This window comes from Schistocerca gregaria, chromosome 7, assembly GCF_023897955.1.
Source record: "Schistocerca gregaria isolate iqSchGreg1 chromosome 7, iqSchGreg1.2, whole genome shotgun sequence".
NCBI classification, from domain to species: domain Eukaryota; kingdom Metazoa; phylum Arthropoda; class Insecta; order Orthoptera; family Acrididae; genus Schistocerca; species Schistocerca gregaria.
In genome coordinates, this window is record NC_064926.1 from 194419526 (window position 1) to 194446260 (window position 26735).

The window sequence follows — 26735 nt, forward strand, 5'->3', positions numbered from 1 at the left end:
ATGGAAAACGGGCCAATGGGTATTGTGAACAGAGCAATGGCGATTGTTTCGGCAGTTTACCTGGCCATGATTGGTAAATATGGCTTTACACTTTACAAAATATATGATACATTTCGCGTATCGTGTCTTAATGCCCATCTACAGAAGTTAATAAGATTCTCAAAATCATTTCCGTGCAGCTCTTGATAGTGAGAGATGTGATAGAGATGGAACCATGTCGATGGAGAATGCGTATGACATTTGCCTGACTCATGCCACTTCCTTGAGCGATTGCCCGGGATCTAACGAGAGGATCAACTGCAAGAGCAGCAACAAAATTAATTTAACTCTCGTCTGTCGTCAGTTGTTTCCTTATGTTACATTGTACAGGTGTTACACTTCCACGTAGCTATTTAAAGAGATTGATAAATAGCTGCCGAGATGGTTGACGTTTATTGGCTTGTCTTGTCCCATACATCTTACAAAAACGAACTGCATTTTTACTACACTCTCCTTACGCCATAAGCATGTCGGCTTTTTCTGCACTGGTAAACACCATCGTCCACTTACCACCAACTGCTTGGAGTGTTAGACACTAACTGACTAACAAGTCGCAGTACGTTCAAAGCACGCTGGACTCAAACATAACAACGTCGTGCCCAGAAAATACGCGGGATGAACGGCAAAAAGCAACTGTCGGTGTGGAAACTTTGCACTATACGATATCTCGTAATCGCACTGGAGTACTACACCAAACACCACTGACACTCTAATGTACCCCACTTTTAATTTGTTAATGTCAATAGACATTGTTCCAATCAAAAATTGTATGTTTGCACAAAAAATACGCTTTCTAAGTATTATTACAATCTATTGATTGGCTAACAATACGAGCTCCCTGACTACCAATACATTCTGTGAAAGCGGCACATCAACAGCAAATTTCATTTCCGCAATATCTGCGGTGCAAGTTTTAGGTAATCCACCCTGTATAATTAAGTGTACAAGCGTAACAAGAAAAAATCTTTATTTTCGTCATAATGACACTTACTTTGTACGCACTGAGCTCAACGTATTACTACATCGAATTTTACGCGCTAGTGGTCGTAGATTCAATGAGAGTTGCGAGCTAACATCCCAAAGATGTTCGGGCTCACATGCGGTTCCTCTTCGGCGAAGTGTCTTGGCTCAAACTCGTCTAGGGGTTGAACCGCACGTGTCGCATTACACGCCCTAAATTACACACTTGTGACCCTTTGGTTAAATTGCCAAATACGAAGTTAATATAGCATATAATAACAGTAATAATAATATTGGGTACTAAATTAACGACTCATAAATGATGTAGGCCACACTGTTGCCATTTGGTTAGGATGATGTTTATTCAGAGAGAAAACTTATAGCAAAAGTGGTCGTATTTAGAGTTACTGTTACACTCGACCGCATATCCATTTGACACAGTTCGATCATTCACAATCTCCTTGCGAAGCAAATACTCCATCTCGATACTTACACGTAAAGTTAAGAGTTCACTCCAGGCGCGCGGCTGCTTACCGCTCAGAGACTAAGTCCCGCGATACCACACAACGCGAAATTTTCTAAATCGTTTCACTTCCTGGCTGCCTAAAGACCGACTGTCCACTTTCGCGTCTCAAGCCGAACTGTGCCCTTTGGTGTCTCGACCAGAACTGCCCTCTGCCCGTCTCCGACCGCCTTTCCCGCGCGCCGAACGTCTTCGCTCCACTGACTTCGGCAGTTCCCTTTCTTGAAGCCGTCCATCTGATTGGCTACATCTTATTGTACATTATTTTACATTTTTAATATTTAAATAATCATAGCTTGACCACTTTCACTTTCTAAATGAAGTAACAATAATATCCATTAGATAATAAACGTTAAATTCTTTTATATAAAACCAACACAATTTCCTTCTTCGCTTTGAATGCTATGGTCAATAGCCTTGCACCAATGTGCTTTCTGATAAATAAATAAAGAACAAAAGTAACTATTATGCACTAAACTTTACAACAAATATTCTATTACCTAATGATTCAATAAGGTGTTATGCTGTCATCGTTCAATGTGTTTTGTGTGGAGGAAGTAATGATGGCTGGCTCTGAGCACTATGGGATTTAACATATGTGGTCATCAATCCCCTAGAACTTAGAACTAATTAAACCTAACTAACCTAAGGACATCACACACATCCATGCCCGAGTCAGGATTCGAACCTGCGACCGTAGCAGTCCCGCGGTTCCGGACTGAGCGCCTAGAACCGCGAGACCACCGCGGCCGGCTGAGGAAGTAGTGATCTGATGAGTAATTGAAAATACTGATGTTTTAAATTCACCATATCTTTTAAACAAATAAAGATACAGAGTTGATATTTGCAACGTTTGTCATTTTAATGATGCGCTTCTATACAAAATGTCGACCGTTAAGATCGACCAAAGCGTTCAGATTTAGCATTGAGGTCTTTGTAACGGAATTTGATAATTTCACTTTAACAGTAAATCCTAAACTATTATAGATATGATCAATATTCAAGTTTTATTGGGATCACCATGAAAATTTATGAAGGCTGGTAGATTAAAATAACTGTGGCTTAATTCCCTGCATTGCTACAGAATTAAATAGTTTCCATAAATGTTTCCCTTTATAGCCGATCTTACGTCCGCCATATTTAACACTGCTACGTCTCCTAGGCCACAAAAGCCTTCTACTGGGTTTCCCTATGACGTAGGTTCTCGTCTGTCTCTCTCGCACACTACAGCACTTAGGCCTCAATAGACAATAGACGCCTGTGAATTTCCCCATCTCTTCCTGAATCTGCGCTCTCTGTGGCACGCAGTCCTGGACGACAGGGTTCGTTTCACAATTCCTGTAGGCCGACTCTATCGGCCATATATTTCAATGAGAGCGCAATGGTCGTTAACTCACAGAGTTAAGTCAAAATTGGCTCTGAGCACTATGAGACTTAACATCTGTGGTCATCACTCCCCTAGAACTCAGAACCACATAAACCCAACCAACCAAGGACATCACACAGGGCCCGAGGCAGCATTGGAACATGCGAGCGTAGCGGTCACGCAGTTCCAGACTGAAGCGACCTGAACAGCACGGCCACACCGGCCGGCAGAGTTAAGTCAACTGCATAGACAACCGTTTTCCTATTTATATGTAAATAAATGGTTCGTAACTGAGTTGCTGAATACCATAATATCCACGATTCGGGGGAAGAAATTAAAAGAAGAACGAAATATAAATATGTAATATAATTTCACGAGGGAAGTTCTCCTCGTATAACGACCGTGAAAGTATCACATCTCATCTTGAGTGTCAGTACAATCAGTTAATGTATCACGGAGACTGTTCTCAAGCAGCTGATTAAATAGAAGGCCTCTGATAACTACAGTACGGTACTGTGATAAGGGAACCCCTTTCAAGTGCCCATGCCGCACTTGATAGCTAATATCTCCGAAGTGATATAACGAGGAATTGATTAATCGATAAGCCTGAACATATTGGACTGAAGTTAGAAGTGGCGCATGCGTACGAAATGAAACAGACATTCTTCTTGCACATTTGAAAATGATTTTTGTATCCGGCGCCGCTCATTCAGATAAGACTAGTATTAGTTCGCGAAAACTGCGATTCGTAGACTCAGCATGGTTTGCGCTGTTTTGTTTAGCTTAGTTACGTTCAAATTCCAGAGATCATAGTTGGATGTCTAGATGTTTCCAAGCATATGTTATATCATTCTTCCTGCAAAATAACTGCAAGTTCAGCTGACGATGATGCAGGTGGATAGTTATCACGCACCGTTCTCTCCAAAGGCTCAATAATATTGACATCTGGTGACTTTGATGGCCATGTAAGATGCGACTCCTCATTACCGTGCTTACAAAATTAGCCCTGGGCGATCCGAGTTGTGTGAACAGGCGCCCTGTCTTCTGGGAACACGGCATCACCATTGGTAACGAAACATTGTGTCATGGCATGGGCCTGATCAGCCAAAATGCTCACATAAACCTTGGCACGAATGCTACATTGCACTGTAATGGTAAGACCCATGGAATACTACGGTATGGCTGCCGAAATCATCACCGAAGCCCCGCCATGTTTCACTCTTTGGACATAAAATCAGCCAGAAGTTGAAAACAGTGTGAAACGAAGCTCATGCGACCGAATGATGTTCTTCCATTGCTCCATAGTCGAGGGTTAATGGCTTAGGCACCGCGGTTTCACGCATTTGCGTCACTGATAAATGGTTCTTGAATTACATTCCTCTGCTTATGGACTCAAATGGCTCAAATGGCTCTGAGCACTATGGGACTTAACATCTATGGTCATCAGTCCCCTAGAACTTAGATCTACTTAAACCTAACTAACCTAAGGACATCACACAACACCCAGCCATCACGAGGCAGAGAAAATCCCTGACCCCGCCGGGAATCGAACCCGGGCGTGGGAAGCGAGAACGCTACCGCACGACCACGAGATGCGGGCACTGCTTATGGAGATCCCTTTGGTACTGACAAGGTGATCTTACTTTTCGTCACAATGGTCTACAGTGACGGTCCGTCATGATCACCCAACACGCACTTCCGTCCGCTTCATGACTTAGCGGGTAACGTTTTTCCGCTTTCACTATATTATATAGAAATCTATGATACGGTGCCCCTTAAAACACCGGCCATTTCGGCTTTCTTGTTTACGGAAGCGCCCACCAAATGAGGACCAATAATTTCCCCACGTTCGAGTGCTGAGCTCCGTCATAATGCACTCACAGCTGCCTAGAACTTTGTTCTGACCACGACCGACTCCTGTAAAGTATTGAGGGCATTAGACAGGTGCCGTTGGCGGTCAAATACAACAGCGCAACCTCCAAGCCTGCCTAGCATCTGTATGGATTCTGCGGGGTGTTTCCATATTTTTGTACACGTATATGACGGAATTTTTAAGTTTTCCCTTGTGGTCATTACGCGAGGGATAAGCTGGAGGAGCAAAAGTGCATGTTGACTCGTTGTGGCTCTTGGGCTCTTGAAGTTTTGACAGGTAAGCTCTTCGTGATTCACACTGCCTTTCTTATAACTTTGTAAGCCTGCGTTTCGTTAATTACTTTAACCGGATGTTCATAAGAAACTATAACCCTGGTCTTATGACCTGAAATAAAATGTGACCCACGTGCAAGTAAACGATATCGGTTGCTGTGATTTAAGTTTCCGAGTGGCAAGGACTTCAGCAAAGAGCCGAGCAATAAAAGATGGGACCAAGACAGACTGAAATTAGAGTCCACACCTAGACGCCGTGCGTGAGCTAACTATGTATTTTAATAAATTACATCTTATATCGTTCCCCACGTGTTCTAAACAAATTGAAAGCACAAACAAAGACCTAACATTCCCAACGCCGAATACGAGTACAAAAGGTATCACGGACATAAATCTAATTCCAGAATGACGTTTTCACTCTGCAGCGGAGTGTGCGCTGTTATGAAACTTTCCTGGTGGATTAAAACTGTGTGCCGGATCGAGGCTCGAACTCGGGACCTTTGTCTTTCGCGGGCAAGTGCTCTGCCATCTGAGCCACCCAAGCACGACTCACGCCCCGTCCTCACAGCTTTACTTCTGCCAGTACCTCGTCTCCTACCTTCCAAACTTTACAGAAGCTCTCCTGGGAAAGGACCCGAGTTCGAGTCTCAGTCCAGCACACAGTTTTAATTTACCAGGAAAGTTTCATAAATCTAATTCTCGATGATCTGAAACGCCAACTAATGCAAAATGACGTTAGTGAAGCATAAATGTGCAAACCCAGCGACAAACTCATCAAAATCCATAACTAAGTCAGATAAGTGTGACTCTTTCACTATCTTCAAAGCATCTGTACTACGAGGAAACTCAGCACGTTCAGGAAAGTGGAAAGGATGCCTCTGTGAGTATCCTACGTGACCTTCCAAAACCAATTCTGACTTCTAGCATTCATACTGGGAGATTCCAGTCAAAGCTTGCATGACCCATCAAGACATGTCTTGCAGTTCCTTCCCAGAGATGTAGATGGCTACAGTTCTTTGAGGCTCACAAGTAACTAGCGTAGCATGCACGAATACATGTCGTGAAAGGTATTTCGTACCAAAGCAGATGCCTTTCAACGTTTAAGGTACGTTTAGTAACTGTATGTGTGACATTCTTGTCTGACTACATATACCCGCGACAAAACGCGTTGTACTTCCTAAACTTTCCCTATATCCTTTGTAATTCCAGTTTGGCAGTGCTCCCACACCGACAAAGAGTATCCAGGAATTGGTCGAAAGAGACTTTCTTCGTGGGAAAATATTACTTCCTTTCGATTCTTCCAATAAATGTGTCCAGCATCTGCTATTGCAACAATTAGGTTTGTATGGTCGCTTCACGTTACAACACTCCAGATCAGATGTGCTAGATATTTGGCGGTTGTGATTGATTTCTGGCATTTATCAGTGATCATGTTGTCACACGATACTCGGTGTTTATAATGCAATACGGATAAATAAATGCAGTCATTTATTTAGAAACAGAAGTAACGGCCTTGGTTCGAAGCGCTGATAATCGTGAAGTCTTTCGGGATATCGTAAAGATTTTCTAACGTCTTGATGTCCCAGAATACTAGTGTGTTCTCTGCTTACAGGCTCAAGTGAGAAAACGTTATCTGCCCCGTCTTTTACATACAGTGTGTCTAATTTATGAGAGGTATTCAGAAAATTCCGAAACTTTGTCCACAAAATTTTTCTACGCTTACCTTTTACTTACCGTGCATGGTCCACTTCGAAATGCTCTCCTCCACAATTGATACATCGCTCCCAACTCTATTCCACTTCCGGAAGCAGTCTTGGCACGCCTCTTGCTGGATCGGCACGAAGCGCCGTCTGCGAATTTCCTTTTATCTTTTCTATCCTTGCAAATCTGCATCCTTTCAACGGAGTTTTCAAATTTTGAAATAAAAAAAAGTTTCATCACAGTTATGATTCTCATCAGGAAAATCTCGTTCTCATTTGCGCTATCCAAGAATACAGATCGTGAGGCGAACGTCTTTGTGGTCGTGACTCACGAGCCATGCGACGAACCTGGCGGCAACACGATGCATTCAAAGATGCTGTGTCAGGATTTCAGGACATGATCCAATTGAAATGTCACATTCTTCTGCAGTCTCTAGGACAGTCAGTCTTCGATTGGCATGCACAATACGTCGGTAGACGTCGAAGGGCGTCCTGAATTGGGGCCATCTTCCGTCCAGGCATTTCTAAATCGTGTGAACCATTCGTAACAGCGAGTATGGCTTAGGCGCTCATCACCATCGGCTTCCTGCATCCTTTTGTGTGTCTCTGTAAAAGTTTTCCTGAGTTTCACGGAGAAGTTAATGCAGACGCGTTGCTCCTCTAACTCTGCCAACTCGAAATTCGCAAACTGCGTGACACAACGTTCTACTTAATACATCACTGGGCAGTAACTAACAGAGAGGCAACAATGAAACTTACGGTATCACACATTAAACACACATGTGTGCATTGTTGCCAACCCCAATTCGTTCCAGCACATTATTGACGAGAAAACAATGAGTGTTCCGGAGTTTTCTGAACAGGCCTCGTATATTGACACCCCCAAAAAAAACAAAGAGTAAATGTGAGAATAAAAAATGATGTATTGTGTGTTGTAAAAAAGAAAGTTCAGTGCTTGCTGAGATCGATGTATAGTATAACTCTTGTTACTGTCGGTGAACGTTATATATGATCAGAAATCGAAAAGTGATTTATGAAGAGCTTGAAGATGTATATTATCTGTGAGGAATGAAACTGTTGAAATGTGTCACAATTTACATGTTAGTCGTGATTGATAGTTTGTAGTAAATTGGTGCTAGTAGTAAAAAGTGAAATCTTTTTCCAAATATTGCTTTTAAGAGATCAGAGTTTGAGTGAAGGATAAAGAATCAGTTTCGAGATAATTTCAGGAATATTATCTAATCTAAAAGTAACCTCCGGTTCTTTGAAACTACGCGTGAAATGAAACCAATACTAATTATTGCCAGATAGTAGATATGAAACGTATCTGGTTGAAAGTACAGGCTGGTCTAATCTATCAAGTAAAGTGTTGTTTAGAGGTGCTTTTCTCTTATGTTAGAGTTGGACAGTTTACCGCGGAAACAAAACTTTTATTCATAAAAGGTAGAGGTGGGCATTGATCGTCTTTCGTTGTTGACAGACTCGCAGCTGTCTGTCGGATCGATATTGTAATAAATAAATAAATAAAAACTTTATGCACTGACTGCAGATTTTGAATGTAGTTTGTTCAGTCATTCTTCGAGTGCATGTAAAAGATTAGGGCACTGATTCTGGATATGAATTCTGAACGTATTAGGCGTGTAAATTTAAACTCTGATTTGGAAGCAAAATGTATCAGTTGACAAAAAGATAAAACTGTTGTCTGTAGCAGAGAAGAGGAAAGAAAGAGTGAAATATCAAGGTGGAAAAGATAGTCACTTCATGGACTGGGACCTTCTCTGCCTCTTATTGGGTACAACACAGCATCAAAGCTACAGATTCTGCATTCCAATTGGCCTGACTTGACAGTATTGTGACAAACTGGAGAGACCAGAACTGATTTGGTTCATCACCAGGCCATTAAAGGTCAGGTGTATCAGCCAATTTGAGGGAGACTTCCCTTATTCATTGAGTAAAATGTGGCCCTGAGTTATACTTTTTCAAATCAACCAAAAAATGTAGCTTTCTTGACAAAAATTATAACTTTAACGTAATTGGATGGATAAAAACCCTACTCACCAAGTGGCGTCAGAGAAACACACACATAAAGGTACTTCATATAAACTTTCAGAGCCAGTCACTCCTCCTGGCAGAAGGGTAGGAACGGAAGGAATAGGACTGGTGAGGGTTAGGAAATGAGGAGAATTTGGGAAAGTCGCCCAAAAGCTTGCAAATTTAAATACATTTATTCGTGTGTTCTCCTGCCACAATTTGGTTAGTAGATTTTTTATCTATCCAGTTACATAATAATTTTAAAAATTGAAGATATAAAGTTTGTCTGCGTCGGCATAGCAATCAAGATAAACAAGATCGCTAAAAATGGAGAAAATATAATATTAATACGTTAAATCTTTAACATCAAGATAATAGTTACTTCTCCACTCTCCCGTCTGCAAGAAAAAGCGCCAAGAGCCTATGTGTTCACATTATCTTCGAAAATTCTGTTGCAACCGGCTATAAAACAATTTCGTGGTCGTCCGATCTGCCTGTTAACAAAGTGGCTGTACTCACTGTCGGCGCGTTACATAATAAGTGACTATCAAGTAAAGTACAATTGTGTGTGCGTTCTTCCTTCATCGGCCTTCGTTTGGTAGGCGAATGTTGCCGGTGGCGTCTGGTACTTGCGTCACTCCCGCGACGGGCAAAGACTGCCGCCAGCTGTACGTTGATTAATTGCCACACCATACGTGAAAGAGAGAAAATCAAGAAGACTAATTTTTTTATCTACTTTACTAACATCTAACATAATTTATGAAATAATTATTTATAGGCATTCGATGCCTTAATGCTTCTCCTCATGTATCGTTGTTGCGGGGAATAACTCATTCACGGTTTCCATTCCATCGCATCACGATATAAACCGACAATGTGCGATAAAATGTCACCCTCCAGATGCAACTGAGTAGACCCTAATGAGGTATTTCGTTACCCTTTTTCCTTAAAACCGTTGAAACCAAAAAGTTTTCTGAATATTTCGAAACAGTAAAATGTTGAACAGTGAAGTCACAACGCTTATCCCAAGACTCGAGAGTTTGTATTTGGCTAGTTGGACATGTTTCCAGTTACTCATTTCACCTCTTGCGTTACCATAGCCGTTACGCATCAGGAAGCCTGAGGCATCTGCTCTGGTCGACGACAACATGATGTTGACTTATGAAGTTGCTTAGACATTTTACACTCGGTAACTGTATCTCTCAGCCAGTACTGTAGATGTAGCCACATAAGCCACCAGTTTTGCAGCAAATATGTATATTTTTGTGCTGTAAGCTACGATTGCAGCTTCATTGCTGGATCTATTGACATCCTGATTTTAATACTTTCATCATGTTTCTTGGATTCTTTGTTTTGGATCCATACATATGGTTGTTTAGATGCGAGCTAAGCTATAAGTTTAGTGCACTTACATAAATATGAAGTATATAGTAAGCGATTAACACATATGGACACATTTATCTCTGTCAACCAGTGAAGCACGTACTCACATATTCACCCAATTACGCTTCTCCATAGTTTCATATTTCAGTCAGTCATTTTTTTTCACTTTTCTTCATTACTAAAATTCAACCATGTGGCTCTTTGTTCCTCTCTCCTATCTTTTCACTCATGTCCATTGATGCGTAACTACAGTCTAAATCTCTCTTCTCCCTGCCACAAAATTATCTTCATTGCTATACTTTTCACATGTAAATATAACGATGATTTTTCTACAACATGTATCACTGTTTTTACAAGTTCTGTCATATTAGTTCTAGGAATTGATTTCCATTCTAGATGTAAGACCTCTTATACAATATTAGCTCCAGTTTTGGCCGCTAGATGCAAATCTGGCGCTGTGCATGCAAGAAAGAAGTATAAGAATATTTCCATATGTAATGGATTAGGAACGGGATGCGGGTAGAAAAGGTCAACCAAGTGAGAAAGGCATGCTGATTCTATCTGAGCAACGTGCCCCTGTATACTGACCTTCAGGGCCGAAAGTCACGTGGAATCAGATAAGGTGATTTTGCAGGCGATGCATCTGGAAAACATCTGGAGATCGCACGTTCGTGGAAGGTTGCATTAAGCAGATCTTTCACTGGGCGAGCAACATGATGTGTTGCCCCATACTGCATGAAAACAGTGGTTTCTGCGCACTTGTGCTCTTCCAAAGCAGGGATCACATGCTGTACAAGATGGTCTCGTTAACGTGCAGATGTCACGGTACGCCTGACGGGCCCTCTGGATGTATTCTCTTCAAAGAAGAACGGACTGAGAAGAAGGTGCTTGTAAATCTACAGCACACAGTCACATATGGCGAATGCAACGCCTCTTCGTGCGCAAGTAGTTTAAAAGCACCCCAAATTCGGAAGTTCTGTGGATTCACTGCATTCCGTGGTGTACGAGTAAAATGTGCCTCGTCACTCCTTAGAATACTTACAGACGGCGTGTCATCAACTTCCATCCGTGTCAGAAACCGAAAAGTCAATTCAGAACATAACTTCATGTTATGAGGTTTCAGTTGCTGCTCCGTCTGGATCTTGCACGGGCAACATACAGCAAAACTTTCTATCCCGTTGATTGTGGGATGGACAATTCTCGAGACACTGCACGAGCACTACCCGGGACATGTGTTGCATCGTCAGTGACAGCAACAGAAATCTCGACAATAACTTACAACGGGGACGGCTTCTTCCGGATGTCACACCAAGCTCATCTCTGTTTTCGAAATGCGTTATCATCTTCTTTAATCCATTTATGACATCTGACATCTCCTCAGACCTTTCAGTCAGCGATACTCTCTCAATGCAGTCCCGTAATTGCTGTTATTCACATAAAACAGTTTCGTCAACAGCGCGCGGTTTCTCTTCTCGATAGCCGTACTCTTCCCTCAACATGGTGGCTTGTCAAATGACAGCGTGGATGTTATATCGTCATACGAACAGTGTACAACGCCAGACTAGCACCTGGTGGCCACAATGGAACTAATTTTTTTTCGGATATAATCTGTTTCGCATTAAAGCATTAGCATATCTACAAAGTTTTGCTGCCATAAGATAATTACAACCCACACTGGACCCCCGTAAGTATCTGCCCTTTAATTATAACCACTCGGTATTATTGCATGAGGCACAACACGTGTTCTTTCCTTGTTAGCTATTGCCTTATACTGTTATTCGCCTTGCAGTACAAGAATTTTCACTCAGAATAGGTACCTACAACTGTAGGGATTTTCTTTCCGTTCTCTGGTTTCTCGTTTTTAACACATTTTAATGACCGCGTGTACCCTCTCTGCTTGGTTTCCGAATAGTTTTGTAGTAGCGGGTTGTAGAAGTGTCTGCTGCCTTTCTCCTTCCTGTACATTTGACTGATAGAGTGTGCGAGTTACCTATGTCATTTCTGTCTTTCCTGCGCATCCTGTAACTCCTAGACCCAAATGTAATTTCAATGTACTCTATTTTTGTTATGTTAAGGGACCATTTGTTTAATTTATGTAAGGAGAGACGACCAAACGATGAACCACATATTTGTTCCTGGATCACGTATTTTTTTGTGGTCACTATCTTCTTAATGTGTGTGTGTGTGTGTGTGTGTGTGTGTGTGTGTGAGCGCCTTTGACAACTCCACTTTTGTTTAAAATTAAACTGACATTTTAAAGCTAACAAACAATTATTTTCTTGATTTCATCAAATAGTTCCGATCCCTTTTCCTTTCTGTAAGTCAATCCTGAACACATCGGCAGAGTTGTATACTTATACCTTGAATGAGATATTAAGGTCAATTTAGAGAATATTCTGTTATCGAATTCCAGGACCAGTCCACCCCCGGTAGCTGAGTGGTCAGCGCGACAGAATATCAATCCTAAGGGCCCGGGATCGATTCCCGGCTGGGCTGGAGATTTTCTCCGCTCAGGGACTGGGTATTGTGTTGTCCTAATCATGATGTCGGCGAAGTGGCGTCAAATCGAAAGACTTGCACCAGGCGGACGGTATGCCCGACGGGAGGTCCTAGTCACACGACATTCATTCATTCGTGTCCCAGTGCTGTAGAATCACTTTTCACTACATGTTTTGCTTCAAAATGCTAGTTATCTATTGAGCATTTTATCTCTGTTAATACATATTTCACACACTAAGACGAAAAACAACTATTCACCACGAAGGAATTATCCGACTGGGACAGAAATTAGTAGATGTGATCTACATGTGCAGATAAACAAATTATTACAATTTTAGAAAGATTGGAGGATTCATACAAGAGAAAGAACTTTACAAAATGTGCAAGTGAATAACGCGTTGGTCCACCTCTGGCCCTCATGTAAGCAGTTATTCGACTTAGCATTGATTCACAGAGTTGTTGGATGTCTTCCTGAGGGATATAGTATCATATTCTGTCCAATTGGAGCGTTAGTTCGTCTAAATCTCAGGCTGGTTGAAGGACCCTCCCCATAATGCTCCAAAAGTTCTCAACTCGCAGGACATCTGGCGACCTTGCTGGCAAAAGTAGGATTTGGCAAGCACGGAGGGAGCCAGTAGAAACACTCCTCTTGCGCGGACGGGCATTATCTTGCTGAAGGGGCTGCTCATACCTGTACAGCCATAGGTTGCAACGGCTGCACAGGTATGAGCAGGCCTAAGAGGCTTGCCTTCACACATTTTTAAAAAATACTTTGTGACTGAAGACCTTCTGGTCTGTTATTTATTTTACACGTGACATATAAGTACTGTCTCTGTCTTATTTTGTTAGTCAGTACTTACACTGTTTTATATAAAAAGCTTTTTTTCTTCCCATACATTTTTAATTATGTTATAGACCACTTTAAATGTCTAAATTCTGATGAAGGCACTCGTAGAAGTGTTGAAAACTGGTTAATAAGACTAAAAAACTGTGAGCGAGGGCTCATTTGTTTCAATTGTAACAGTCAATTTTCTCACATCCCGCCTTTAAAGCCACGCGGTCTGGGCATCTTGCCACGGTTTGCGCGCGGCTGCCGGGTGCCCCGCCCCCTTTCACCAACAACACCCCCCCCCCCCCCCCCCCCCCCAGCGGAGGTTTTTATCCTCACACGGGCATGGGTGTATGTGTTGTTAGTTTAAGCTAGATTAAGTAGTGCGTAAGCTTAGGGACCGATGACCTCAGCAGGGACTTACCACAAATTTCCAATTTTCTCGCCTTTCAAGGCGCATGGACTACAGGTGAGGAGTGTGAGCGAGGGTGGTGATGTTGCAGGCGAGGAGTGGTCCGCTGGCCGGTGTGCGCTGGCTGGTGGCTGCGGCAGGATGCAGATGCGGGCCGCGCCGCTATGACCGCCTCCTGCACGGCGCTCGCCATCTTGCTGTTCGCGCTGCTCGCCATGTGGTAAGTGAGCGCCATCAGCCAATGTGCCAAACATCTACTAGGAGAGTTAGCGTCATCAGGCTTGTGGGTGGTCCGATGCCACCCGCCACGAAGTCCTGTCCTGCGCCAACCTCTTCATCTCAGGGTAGCACTTGCGCCCAACTCCCTTTATTATTATTCTGTTGGATATATTCCAACTTCTGTACTGCTCTTTAGTTTTTACCAATTACAGCTCCCTCAAGATCCTTGACGCCTTAACGCATGTCCCATCATCCTGTCCCTTCGTGATGCAACATGCGTATTGATTGGGAGGAGAATAGCTATAACTATGGCTGGCGTCTCTGTCTTCTCTCCTATTAAGACTCTGGATTAATTCTACCAACTACCATTGTTGCCTAGCGGATCACTCACCTGCTGATCTTGTGTCAGAGGCATCGGAGTTTGTTTCGTACAGCAGGGTGTTCCGTGGCATAGTAAGTAACTGATCAAAGGGACAACAAGAAAACTACAGATCAATGAAAGACAGTATCGTCTGTCAACGCACCTCTTCAGAAATGGACATATAAATGACAGATAACTCTGTTACAAATTGTCTAACGTATCGCTCACAATAAAGCAGCCGCTAGACGAGCAATGGACGTGCTGCAGCACAAGTCAAAATAAAAAAAGTTCACGCAAACAATAATGTCTTCCAGAGTGATATTTTCACTTTGCAGCGGAGTGTCCACTAATGTGAAACTTCGTGGCAGATAAAACTGTGTGCCGGACAGACTCGAACTCGGGACCTTTGCCTTTCGAAGGCAAGTACTCTACCAACTGGGCTACCCAAGCACGACTCAGAACTCGCCTTCACAGTTTCAATTCTGCCAGTACCTTAGCCAGGCTGTGCCTAACCCATGTCTCTAATGTGTGTGAAATCTTATGGGACTTAACTGCTAAGGTCATCAGTCCCTAAGCTTACACACTACTTAACCTAAATTATCCTAAGGACAAACACACACACCCATGCCCGAGGGAGGACTCGAACCTCCGCCGGGACCAGCTGCACAGTCCATGACTGCAGCGCCTAGGCCGCCCGGCTAACTCCTCGCGGCCCCATGTCTCCGCAATATCCTTTCTTCCACGAATGCTACTTCTGGAAGATTTGCAGAACGGCTTCTGTGAAGTTTGGAAGGTAGGAGACGAGGTACTGGCAGAATTGAAGCTACGAGGGTGGGTCGTGAGTCTTGCCTGGGTAGCTCAGTCTTTAGAGCACTTGCCCGCGAAAGGCAAAGGTCCCGAGCTCTAGTCTCGGTACGACACACAGTCTTAATGTGCCAGGAAGTTTCAATAACGTCTTCAGTATAAGCCCTGTCCCTAGAGAGATCGCAAAATGAATTAATACGAATCTCTATAGCTTAGAAACCAGCTATGGGTCGATAATGCGGTCACGGTAACAAGTCTCGTAAACAGAGCTTACCATGCAACAAGTCGATTTGCAGTGCCGGCATCTCGAGGTGAAAATATAACGACAGCACAGATGCAACAGTTGTATTTGCAGTATACTTCGTAATTATAAAGATCACGAGCAACTCGAGGACGGTTAAGACATGGCTGCTCCCTAGATAACGGAAGACAACACTTGCTACATCATGCCCGTAACTGCTGCACTATGAACCTTGCCATATCTACACCTTTAGTAGCTGCAACGGAATAGGGCGGAGAGCTGCTCTCCAGATTGTTTAAATATTCCGTCGACGAACTACAGTGCCCCCCTGCGCTATACGAGAAGGCCGATATTTTGATAATAAGAGATTTTTTTGCGTTGGGAATATCCTCTTTAAATGCGAACATTTTAGGTTAGGCTTTACCGTGACTGTTACTGACTTTAAATGAAACAACAAGTTTACTGTCACAAGTCATCGTTTTATTTATATCCACGACGCGTTTCAAAGGTTTAAACCTCCATCATCAGGTGGATTTACATTTGTTAATGTGATATTTGTGTGTGTGTGTGTGTGTGTGTGTGTGTGTGTGTGTGTGTGTGTGTGTGTGTGTGAGTGTGTGTTGTGTTACGATTTTTGGAGGAACTTGTGGCACGGTCTAGTGGAGAAACAGGACACTATTTCGGAACATGGTTTTGGGTTTCTTTCTTAATTTGTTGTTAGAAGAAACCCCAAAACATGTTCCTCCAAAAAACCGTAACACAACACACATATGCAAATGTCGTACTAAATAATGTAAATCCACTCGATAATGGAGGTTTAAACCTTTGAAACGCGTCGTGGATATAAATAAAACGATGACTGGTAACAGTAAACTTGTTGTTTCATTTAATACCCTCCTTGCCTGTGCTAGTCTGCTTTTATGTCCTCTTTGCTTTACCCTTCATTTGTTATTTCGGTTCCGAAGTAGAAAAATTCCTTAATGTAGTCTACTTCGTGTTTCTCAATTTTGATGTTACGTATGTCGCTAACTTCATTCGTGCTGCTCAGTAGTGCAGCCTTTCTTCGGTTTTCTCTCAATCTCTAGTATGCGCTCATTCGACTGTTCGTTCCATCCAACAGGCCCAGTAAATTCTTCTTTTACTTCGCTGACAGTAGCAATGTCATCATCAAATTTTATCATTGAGAGTATTTCATCCTGAATTATAATTCTACTCTTGAACCTTTCCTGCTTCTTCGATTTATAGATTAACAGTAGGGGCGAAAGTTTGCCTCCCTGTCTTCCTTCGACTTTAATCCGAATACTTCGTTCTTGATCTTCCATTCTCATCGCTCCTTCTTGATTCTTTTACATATTGTAAAGAGTGGGGCAAATAAAAGTGGTCCAGACATCGGGGTTCCAGCGTACAAAGAAACAGAGCAGAGGAAAAGAAATACAGCATTAACCTGACTATAGCAGATGTTGAAAGTGACCACCATTCATCTCTTGGCATGTCTGGGCCTTGGTAAGGAAGTTGCTGAAGGCGGGTCAAAGCTGGACTGCTGGAAATGCTGCAGTCTCATCATAAATGTTCTGCCGCAGTTCTTGAAGACTATAAGGGTTGTTAGGATACACCTTAGACTTGAGGGCTCCCCACACAAAGTAATCGCACACTGACAGATCAGGCTACCCAACTGGCCAGCTATGGCCGCGACCAGATGGACATCTACCAACAACCTATTTGGCGTGAAGATTGGGTAAATGTGCTCCAAGGTTTGCCCAGCTGTATGGGCAGTTGCTTCATCCTATTGGAAGCAACTGAAGGTCCTTTCCTCCTCCGTTAATTCTGCCAAAAATGGTTGTTGGCAATGTAAGGCGCCGAAGTCAGCGTCTGATGAAAGAATATGGGACCAATAATGCGACATGTAGACACTGCAAACTAAGTCCTAACCTTCTGATCATGCAATGGTGTTTCGTGGAAGTTATGCGGATTCTCCGCTGCCCAGATCTAATGATTCCTTGGGTAGACATAACCACTCAGGTGAAACAAGGCTTAATCAGACAAAGAAAGCTCAATGTCAAAGCCATACATTATTATCTCAGTGAATGGCCATTCATAAAACTGGAGGTGCTGAGGAGTATCTGCTGGTTTTAATAAATGAACAAGAGACACTTCTTAGGATGCATGTGCAAGTCCAGGTGGAGTTATCGTCCGCATGATCTACGTGATACGCCGGGCTCTTGAGACAGGCGTCGAATTGATTTGGTAGGGCTGTGAAGCATCTTCTGGTGAATTGCAGCCACATTTTCTGGTGAGAGGTGCGGGCACCTTTCGTAATGTCTTTTAGGTTGTTCAGCACCGATCTTGTCTGACGCAATTTTCCGACTAAGAGTTGCATTGCACTCTTTGCTGGCGCTCTGACAACATTAAACTTTTCAGCAAACAACTGACCATACCGCTTCTACGACTTCGTTGTCACGTAACACCCGCTGCTCCACTGTGAATAGCGTCGACCCCTTTGCACAGCTCCACTCGCATTGACACAGCCCGCGCTACGCCCTGAACCGGTGTAGATCACGTGAGAGGCGTACACATGGCGTGCGTGTCACAGGGTGTGGTTATACGCATAAATTCGCATCCAGCAGTATGCACTCATCCAGGCCACTTTTATTTACCCCAGCCCGTATACTACCGGTCTGTTCCTGAAGCTTATTCCTAATTTTCTGAGGATTTCGAATATCTTGCAACATTTTACATTGTCTAACATAATTAGGGTCGAAGTAGAGAGGATATAAAATGTAGACTGGCAATTGCAAGGAAAGTGTTTGTGAAGAAGAGTGTTAACATCGAGTATAGATTTAAGTGTCCGGAAGCCGTTTCTGAAAGTATTTGTTTGGAGTATAGCCATGTATGGAAGTGAAACATGGACGATAAATAGTTTGGACAAGAAGAGACTAGAAGCTTTCGAGATGTGGTGCTACAGAAGAATGCTGAAGATTAGATGGGTAGATCACATAACTAATGAGGAGGTGTCGAATAGAATTGGGGAGAAGAGGAGTTTGTGGCACAACTTAACTAGAGCATAGAGCTTCGAAAACTTTTTCATGGCTATTTCATGTGACATAACCAACAGAATATGAGGGCTTGCGCTTCACTTACAGTGAGAATCGTTGTAGCTTTTGCAAACGCACGCACACACACACACACACACACACACACCTTTAAAAGTCAAGACACGGTCGTACGATTTGTTGATCTACATTGAAGAGCCAAAGAAACTGGTGCACCTGCCGAATAGCGTGAAGGTCACCTGTGAGCACGACGTGGCATGGACTCGATTAATGTCTGAAGTAGTGCTGGAGCGAACTGACACCCTCCATCCTGCAGGTCTGTCCATAATTACCTAAGAGTACGAGAGGGTGGAGATCTCTTGTGAACAGCACGTTTCAAGATATCCCAGATATGCTCAAGCGGAAGTGTTTAAACTCAAGAGTGTTCTTGGAGCCATTCTGTAGCAACTGTGGACATGTGGGCTGTCGCACTGTCCTACTGGAACTGTCCAAGTCCCTCGGAAAGCACAATGGACATGAATGGATGCAGGTGACCAGACAGGATGCTTACGTACGTGTCACCTGTCAGAGTTGTATCTAGACGGAGCAGGGGTCCCATATGGCTCCAGCTGCACACGCCCCACACTATTATAGAGCCTCCACCAGCTAAACAGTCCCCTGCTGACATGCAGGGTCTATAGATTCATTCGGTTGTCTTCATACCTGTACACGTCATCGCTACAATTTGAAACGAGACTTTTCTGACCAGGAAACATGTTTCTAGTCATCAACAGTCCAATGTCGGTGTTGACGGGCACAGGCGAGGCGTAAAGCTTTGTGTCGTACAGTCATCAAGGGCAAACGCTTAGGCCTTCGGCTCCGAAACCCCATATCGATGATGTTTCGTTAAATAGTTCACACGCTGATTTTGTTGATGGCCCAGCATTGAAATCTTCAGCGATTTGCGCAAGGTTCGCACTTCTGCCACGTTGAACGATTGCCTTCAGTCGTCATTGGTCCAGTTCTTGCAGAATCTTTTTCCGGCAGCAGCGATCTCGGAGATGTGAAGTTTTACCGGATTCCGGATATTCACGGTACACTCGTGAAATGCTCGTACTGGAAATTCCCAACTCTATCGCTACCTCGCAGATGCTGTGTCCCATCGCACGAGCGCCGACTGTAACACCACGTTCCAACTCACTTAAATCTTGACAGCCTGCCATTGTAGCAGCGGTAACCGATCTAACAACTGCACCAAACACTTGTTGCCTTATATAGGCGTTGCCGAACACAGCGCCGTATTCTGCCTGTTTTCATAGCTCTGTATTTGAATACACATGTCTATACCAATTTCTTTGGCGCTTCAGTGTATAAAAATGTTGTTTTTGTTGTTGTTGTGGTGGTCTTCAGTCCAGAGACTGGTTTGATGCAGCTCTCCATGCTGCTCTATCCTGTGTAAGCTTCTTCATCTCCCAGTACCTACTGCAACCTACATCCTTCTGAATCTGCTTAGCGTATTCGTCTCTTGGTCTCCCTCTACGATTTTTACCCTCCACGCTTCCCTCCAATATTAAATTGGTGATCCTTTGATGCCTCAGAATATGTCCTACCAAATTCGATACGTTGCGCCGTTTCCATGTCAGTTTGCATTGAAGTTAGTCAATTAGCCTGCCAGAGACGATGTCGCCAAGCCTGTCCTCCTTTTGAACTCCTAAAATCGAGCAATAGAGCCACACAAAAATTGGACATGGGGCCTCGTGAGCTATCATCAGTGCTATGAGAACTGACACTAACTGTATCTTGCGCGCCGCTGAAATTTGCGCGCTCAACGTGCTGTCTGGTTTACTTCAATGCTATTTAACTAGGAAACGGTGCAACATATGGAATTTTCTTCTGAAGAATTGTTCCTCAGTATACTCCTAAATTACCGTGCAACACCCTTAAATCTTTTCGTACTGTTTCTGATCACCCTGTATACTGAAGCTGCCTGTCAGTATCTCACTGGAACAATCTTGTCTCGTATGTTTTACATCAACAATTCCACACTGTAGTTTTTAATTATCCTCCCACTCCCATGGAGCTGAATCACTAGACTTGTGTTTTACAATTAATCCTAACCGGGCAAGGTGGCGCAGTGGTTAGCACACTGGACTCGCATTCGGGAGGACGACGGTTCAATTCCGCGTCCGGCCATCCTGAGTTAGGTTTTCCGTGATTTCCCTATATCGCTTCAGGCAAATGCTGGGATGGTTCCTTTGACAGGGCACGGCTGACTTCCTTCCCTAATCCGATGAGACCGATGACCTCACTGTTTGGTCTCTTCCCCCCAAATCAACCCAACCCAATTAATCCTATGACACTATGTTTCACATTCATTCCACCGAACTTATCCTCTTAACCCATATCCAATTGATATCTTATGCGCTGGCACAATCTCTCATGCATTTAAAGTCTCGCCTGTTAATTTAATACATAATTCATTATCTACGTCTCGCTTATTAATTCTTCGTTCTATTAGTAAACCAGTCAACGGTTATCTGGTGTACACGTAATTTAGAGTAGGTAATATATTTCACAAGTCGCAATCACAACCATTGCAGCACTTGGAATCGTACGACTACGATCATAATATTATGTTGCTATCTTTCGTGATACTGTTGCCTGTGTTGAAGCATTTGCTCTGCCGTGATTTTTCCCTTTTGTATCGCTAATCGCTCATCTAGTGAATATAAGTCTAGGTTCAGGGTATTGTTCAGAAAAGTTAGGTTTTTGGTTGTCAGCACTTCTAATGGCTTTTTCGACCACAAAAACATGGTTTTTGAATACCTTAGCACAGTCCTGCCAGTGAGCTTAGCTGGGAAAGAGAATATCGCGCCCGCTGTGCCTAAGTAGTACGATTTCCTAGTATTCTGCTGTCCCATAATTACATTCTTGTTACGCCTTTCTGCTTTCCTTTTTCGTAACAATTTATTTTTGCTACTTCCGGCGAAAGGACTGAGTAGACAGAGAGTGTGCCCACTTTCTGAAAATGAGGGTGTGGGGCTAATGCTTCCCTCCAGCATTCAGTTGCTTCTGCTTTCCCCAAGAACAATTGTACCTTGAATGCCTGAGCATCAGTGATCTATCGTAGTTGTTGCGCACCTGAGAAAAAGAAGCTTCATCACTTCCCCTCCCGTCTTCGAAAGGAGAGTCTACACAGTTAAACAACATAATCCGAACACAAAACAAACTGAAAATTCCTGACAGATTAAAACTGTGTGCCGAACCGAGACTCGAACTCGGGACCCGCTTCCAGTTCGGCCCCGAGTTCGAGTCTCGGTCCGGCACACGGTTAAAACAGCCAGGAAATTTCATATCACCGCACACTCCGCTGCAGAGTGAAAATCTCATTCCACAAAACAAACTTTTTTATTTCTGCCCACACATATAATTTACCAACAAAAATGAAAATGCAACAAAAATGAAAAGGTGCTTCAGTCTGGAACCGCGCAACCGCTCCGGTCGCAGGTTCGAATCCTGCCTCGGGCATGGATGGGTGTGATGTCCTTAGGTTAGTAAGGTTTAAGTAGTTCTAAGTTCTAGGGGACTGATGACCTCAGATGCTGAGTCCCATAGTGCTAAGAGCCGTTTGAACCCATTTGAAAATGCAAAACCCCCAAAATACGCGATCATAAGACAACAATAAACCCGTAATAACCCTTAATAATCTAAAAAGACAGTCAGTGCCTATAATCACCCTCATAAGCAACACATAAATTTAGCCATCCCCTGCTCATGAATGTGGGCTAAGTGCATAAGGTATACTGTGTGCATCTGGATCTTTATTGACTGGCTCGTTTTTTTACAACCTCTCTGCCCATCTCCTCTTCCCCTCTCTCTGTCCATGTCCTGTTTCTCCTGTCTCTGCTCATCTCCTCCTCACCTCTATCTGTGTCCATCTCCTTCTCCCTTTCTCTCTGCCTCCTCTGGTTCTCTCTGTCCACGTCCTCACCCCTCTCTCAGTCCATCTCCTCCTCCCTATCTCTTTGTCCATCTTCTCCTCCCCCTCTCTCTGTCCATTTCTTCCTTCCCCTCTCTCTGTCCATTCCCTTCTCTCTACCCATCTCCTACTCTCTACCTGTGTTCATCTCCTCCCCCTCTTTTTCTGTTGATCTCCTCCTCCCCTCTCTCTGTCCATTTCTTCCTTCCCCTCTCTCTGCCCATTTCCTCCTCCCCTCTCTCTACCCATCTCCTTCTCTCTACCTGTGTTCATCTCCTCCCCTCATCCCCCTCTTTTTCTGTTCATCTCTTTCTTCTCCTCCTCTCTCTGCACATTTCTTCCTCCCCCTTTCTCTGTCCATTTCCTCCTCCCCTCTCTCTACTCAACTCTTTCTCCTACTCTACCTGTGTTCATCTCCTCCCCTCCTCCCCTTCATTTTCTGTTCATCTCCTCCTCCACTCTCTGTAGATTTTTTCTTCCCCCTCTCTCTGTCTACCTTCTCCTCCACTCTACCTGCAACCATCTCCTCCATCCACCCTCTGTCTGTTTCCGCCTCCCCAACTTCTCTCTGCATCTTCAAATTACGTCCTTCACCCCAAACAGCAGAGTGGTGCTTCTTGCAAAGACAGTAATTAACATATGTACGACATTTGGTTAACATCGATCCAGGTCTTTCGGCGGAACTTTTCACCTTTGGCTTTGCACACATACACTCGTGTCACATAATTTTACATGTATTTAACAAATTTAATCTAAATTTGTACATATATTCCAACTACATCTGTACCGAATTTCGCCCTGCAGTTTGTTTTCACGTAGCTCACTTTTATATGACGCCTTATCTCCTGAAAAAAGGTATTGTACAGTGGTATAATTTTGCAGGTACATTCAGTGGTGTTTTTGGATGATGTCTGGCAAATCTGTTGCGAACAGAGTTAGAAAAATAAAGACATAGTAAATTGAAACCTCAGGCACGATGCTTCAGTTTTCCAGGAATCTCAGTGTTTATGACGACATGTTTCCTGACATGTGTGTCGTAAAATGATATAATTTAGCAGGTAGATCTAGTGGTATATCAATACTGACTGCAAATTGGGCAGTGATTACAGTTAATAACAAAGATGTAATAAATTAAAACATCTTGCTTGGTGCAGCAGTTTTCTGCTTGAGCAGCGCATATGTTGGTTGGTTGGTTGGTTGACTTGGGGGACGGGAACAAACAGCGAGATCATCGGTCCCATCAGAGGGATGGGGAATGAAGTCGGCTGTGACTTTTCAAAGGTACCATCCCGGCATTTGCTTAAGGCGATTTAGGGAAATCAGGGAAAACCTAAATCTAGATGGCAGGACGCCAGGGTTGAACCTTAAATGCTAGTTCATCTCGCCCGGTAGCGCAAATGTGCTAAGCGATAAACTCTTTCATCATTTTGTTGGTGTTGTCAGAAAGCAAAAGTTTCGTAAATGTTTGAAATTTTGTGTAAAGTTTGTTGCAAGTCATTAATTTTTCTCATTCTCAAATATTGGATGAATTAAATCTGGGTATTGGTGCATCGCAGACTATACTTCTTTTTCACCCCTACGCCCTCTGATAGGTAGATCTTGAGCTCTACTGTGCAACCCATTCACTATGCTCGAGCTCCAGGCACTAGGCTATGTGCTCTTTGGTCATTGTCAATGAGAGCTAATGATGGCGGTTTAGCTGCCGCCACTTGCCGTGCACGTCACAGGAAGACTGATGTTGACCACACACGCCAATGTACCATGGGTTAAAGAGACTCTTAACCCGAGACTCGTCCTCACGATTTGCACGATTTGTACATACGTAATTTTGAGACGTCTTTTAAAGTTAAGTCACACAACATATAAGTAATGTACTCAAATGACGCACATTTTGATGCTGTACATTTCAAACGTACATACAGTATCCCACAAATAAGTACAGGGTGTTGCAGAATAACGGAAATATTTTAAAGGAGTAGTGGCAGCCATGGGCAGGTGGCAGCACTGTGGGTTCGTGACAGCGAGTAAACAGTTCGCCATTTCAATAATCATGGATCAGTGGAATAGACAACAGCGCGCGTTAGCCATAAAAATGTTTTATAAAAGCGATGATAGTTTGGTAGCGGCGGGCAGGTAGTTTCGCCTTTTTTATAATTTAGGACGTCATGATCCCGTTCCGTCGAAACACGCGATAAATAAAATGTTGAACTTTGAAGAGATTGGGTCTACCCTCAAGAGGAAACCAACAGGACGACCAAGAAGTGTGCCTTCTCCAGCAAACATTGATACTGTATGCGAGTCTGTCTTACGGAGCCCACAGCATTCAGTTCGTATGCAAGCAGCAGTGGCTGGAATGTCCTGTTCGCGGAATTCTTCATTTTGATTCAAAATTTCATCCGTACAAGCTACAGATGGTACAACAATTGAAGGACAACGATTACCAGTTACGATTAGCATTCTGTCAACAAATGATAATGAAAATAAACAATGAGATGAATTTCTAAACAAGTTGTGGCTGTCAGATGAGGCACATTTTCATGTCACAGGTTTTGTGAATAAACGAAACTACCGTTACTGGGCAAACACAAATCCTAATGACGTTCATGAGTGCCCTTGACACCCTAGTAAAGAGACAGTATGGTGTGGTGTTTCATCACATGGGATTATCGGACCATATTTTCTCGCAAATGAACAGAGAAACACAATAACTGTCAATGCCGATCGGTAGGTGGAGTTTTTACGAACTTTCATTACAACTGCATTGAACAAATTTCCATACGTTCAAGAAGCCTGGTTTCAACAGGACGGAGCGACATCACACACTGCACGGCAATCAATGCCATATGTGCGACAATTGTTTGGCAACCGTCTGATCTCACGAATGGCTACATTCCCTGGCCCCCTAGGTCGCCAGATTTATCCCTTTAAGAGTTTTTCTTGTGGGGCTGCCTCAAGAGCAAAGTTTACACGACTCGACCAAGAACCCTGGATGAGCTAGAGAATTCGGGATGCAGTTAACAGTATCCCAGCTGAGATGTTGCAGCGATCAGTGAAGAATCTCAACAGCAGATTTCACGAATGTATTCGTACTGGAGGACGCCATCTAAAGGACATAATATTTTTAAAAATGATAAATGCCATCAATGTTTCGTAAATGACAAAGAAGTAAGGTTTCACTTACTATGAATGCAATTTCTTTCCTTCGTCACTTCTAGTTTTATTGGACTGTGGAAATGTTCCCGTTTTTCTGTGTCCCCCTGTGAATACAAAAAATTCTAAATCTCGCAACATCGCGAAAAACACAAATAAGAAATAAAGGAAATTATTACGAAGTGCATGGCCACCTCAATTTGTGCGTCTCCTTAAGTCCCATCCGGTCAGACCATCACGTTTGTTCTAAATGGCACCAAATTTGAATAACAGGAAATTTTGTTTTATCATTGAGTCGTAGGTTACCAGAAGTGACTGATCAGTAAAACATTAATTTCATTAATAATGTTAACTAGAAATACTATTTGGATTCTTGATGCTTGGGATTGGTGTATGTCGTTGCTTTCATAATACTTGTTGGTCACTATATGTGTGTCTTCTGGCTTGAGCTATTGATTTTGTAATAAATGGCTTTGATGCCGACACTAGACAGGATACAAACACGTGATTTCTGTCAGTCATTGCTCCAACTGTCTGCTAGGAATCGCCCTTTAGATCATGTCTATAGCTGTACGCGCTTCTGGATAGCATTGCAATGTTATAGGTGTTTTACCTTAGTTCCAGGAATCATAAACGTAGTCTGCCTCGAAATCTGGCAGGAAACCCAAAAAGATTCTGGTCATTTGTAATGCACAGCAGCGCCAGGATGCAATCAGTACATTCACTACGCGAGAACAATGGTGATGTGACTGATGACAGTGACACTGAAGAAAGGTTATTAAATACGGTTTTCTGAAACTCCTTCGCCGAAAGAGACGAAGTAAATATTCCAGAATTTGAGTCTACAACAAATGCTAACATGGGTAGCACAGAAGGAGATATCCGCGGTGGAGCAAAGCAGAGAAAATCACTTAATAAAGGCAAATTCTCTGGTCCGTATTATATACCCGTTAGGTTGTTTTCAGAGTATGGTGACGCAATATATCCACACTTAGCAATCACATACAACCATTCACTCGTCGGATGATTCGTACCTAAAGACTGGAAAAGAGCACAAGCCATACC

At 43.2% G+C, this 26735-nt stretch overlaps 1 protein-coding gene across 7 annotated transcripts in view; it reads left to right on the forward strand.

Moving 5' to 3' along the window:
- LOC126282049 (glycine receptor subunit alpha-3) overlaps positions 1-26735 on the forward strand; it is a 692635-nt gene that overhangs the window by 290808 nt on the left and 375092 nt on the right. For 6 of the 7 annotated variants that reach the window (XM_049981474.1, XM_049981479.1, XM_049981476.1 and 3 more), the window contains exon 2: positions 13979-14107. In XM_049981474.1, the coding sequence (XP_049837431.1) occupies positions 14052-14107 (56 nt within the window). In that variant the 5' untranslated portion in view covers positions 13979-14051. Of the gene's footprint in view, positions 1-13978; positions 14108-26735 lie in introns of those variants that run through there. The other variant, XM_049981478.1, reaches the window with a different exon arrangement.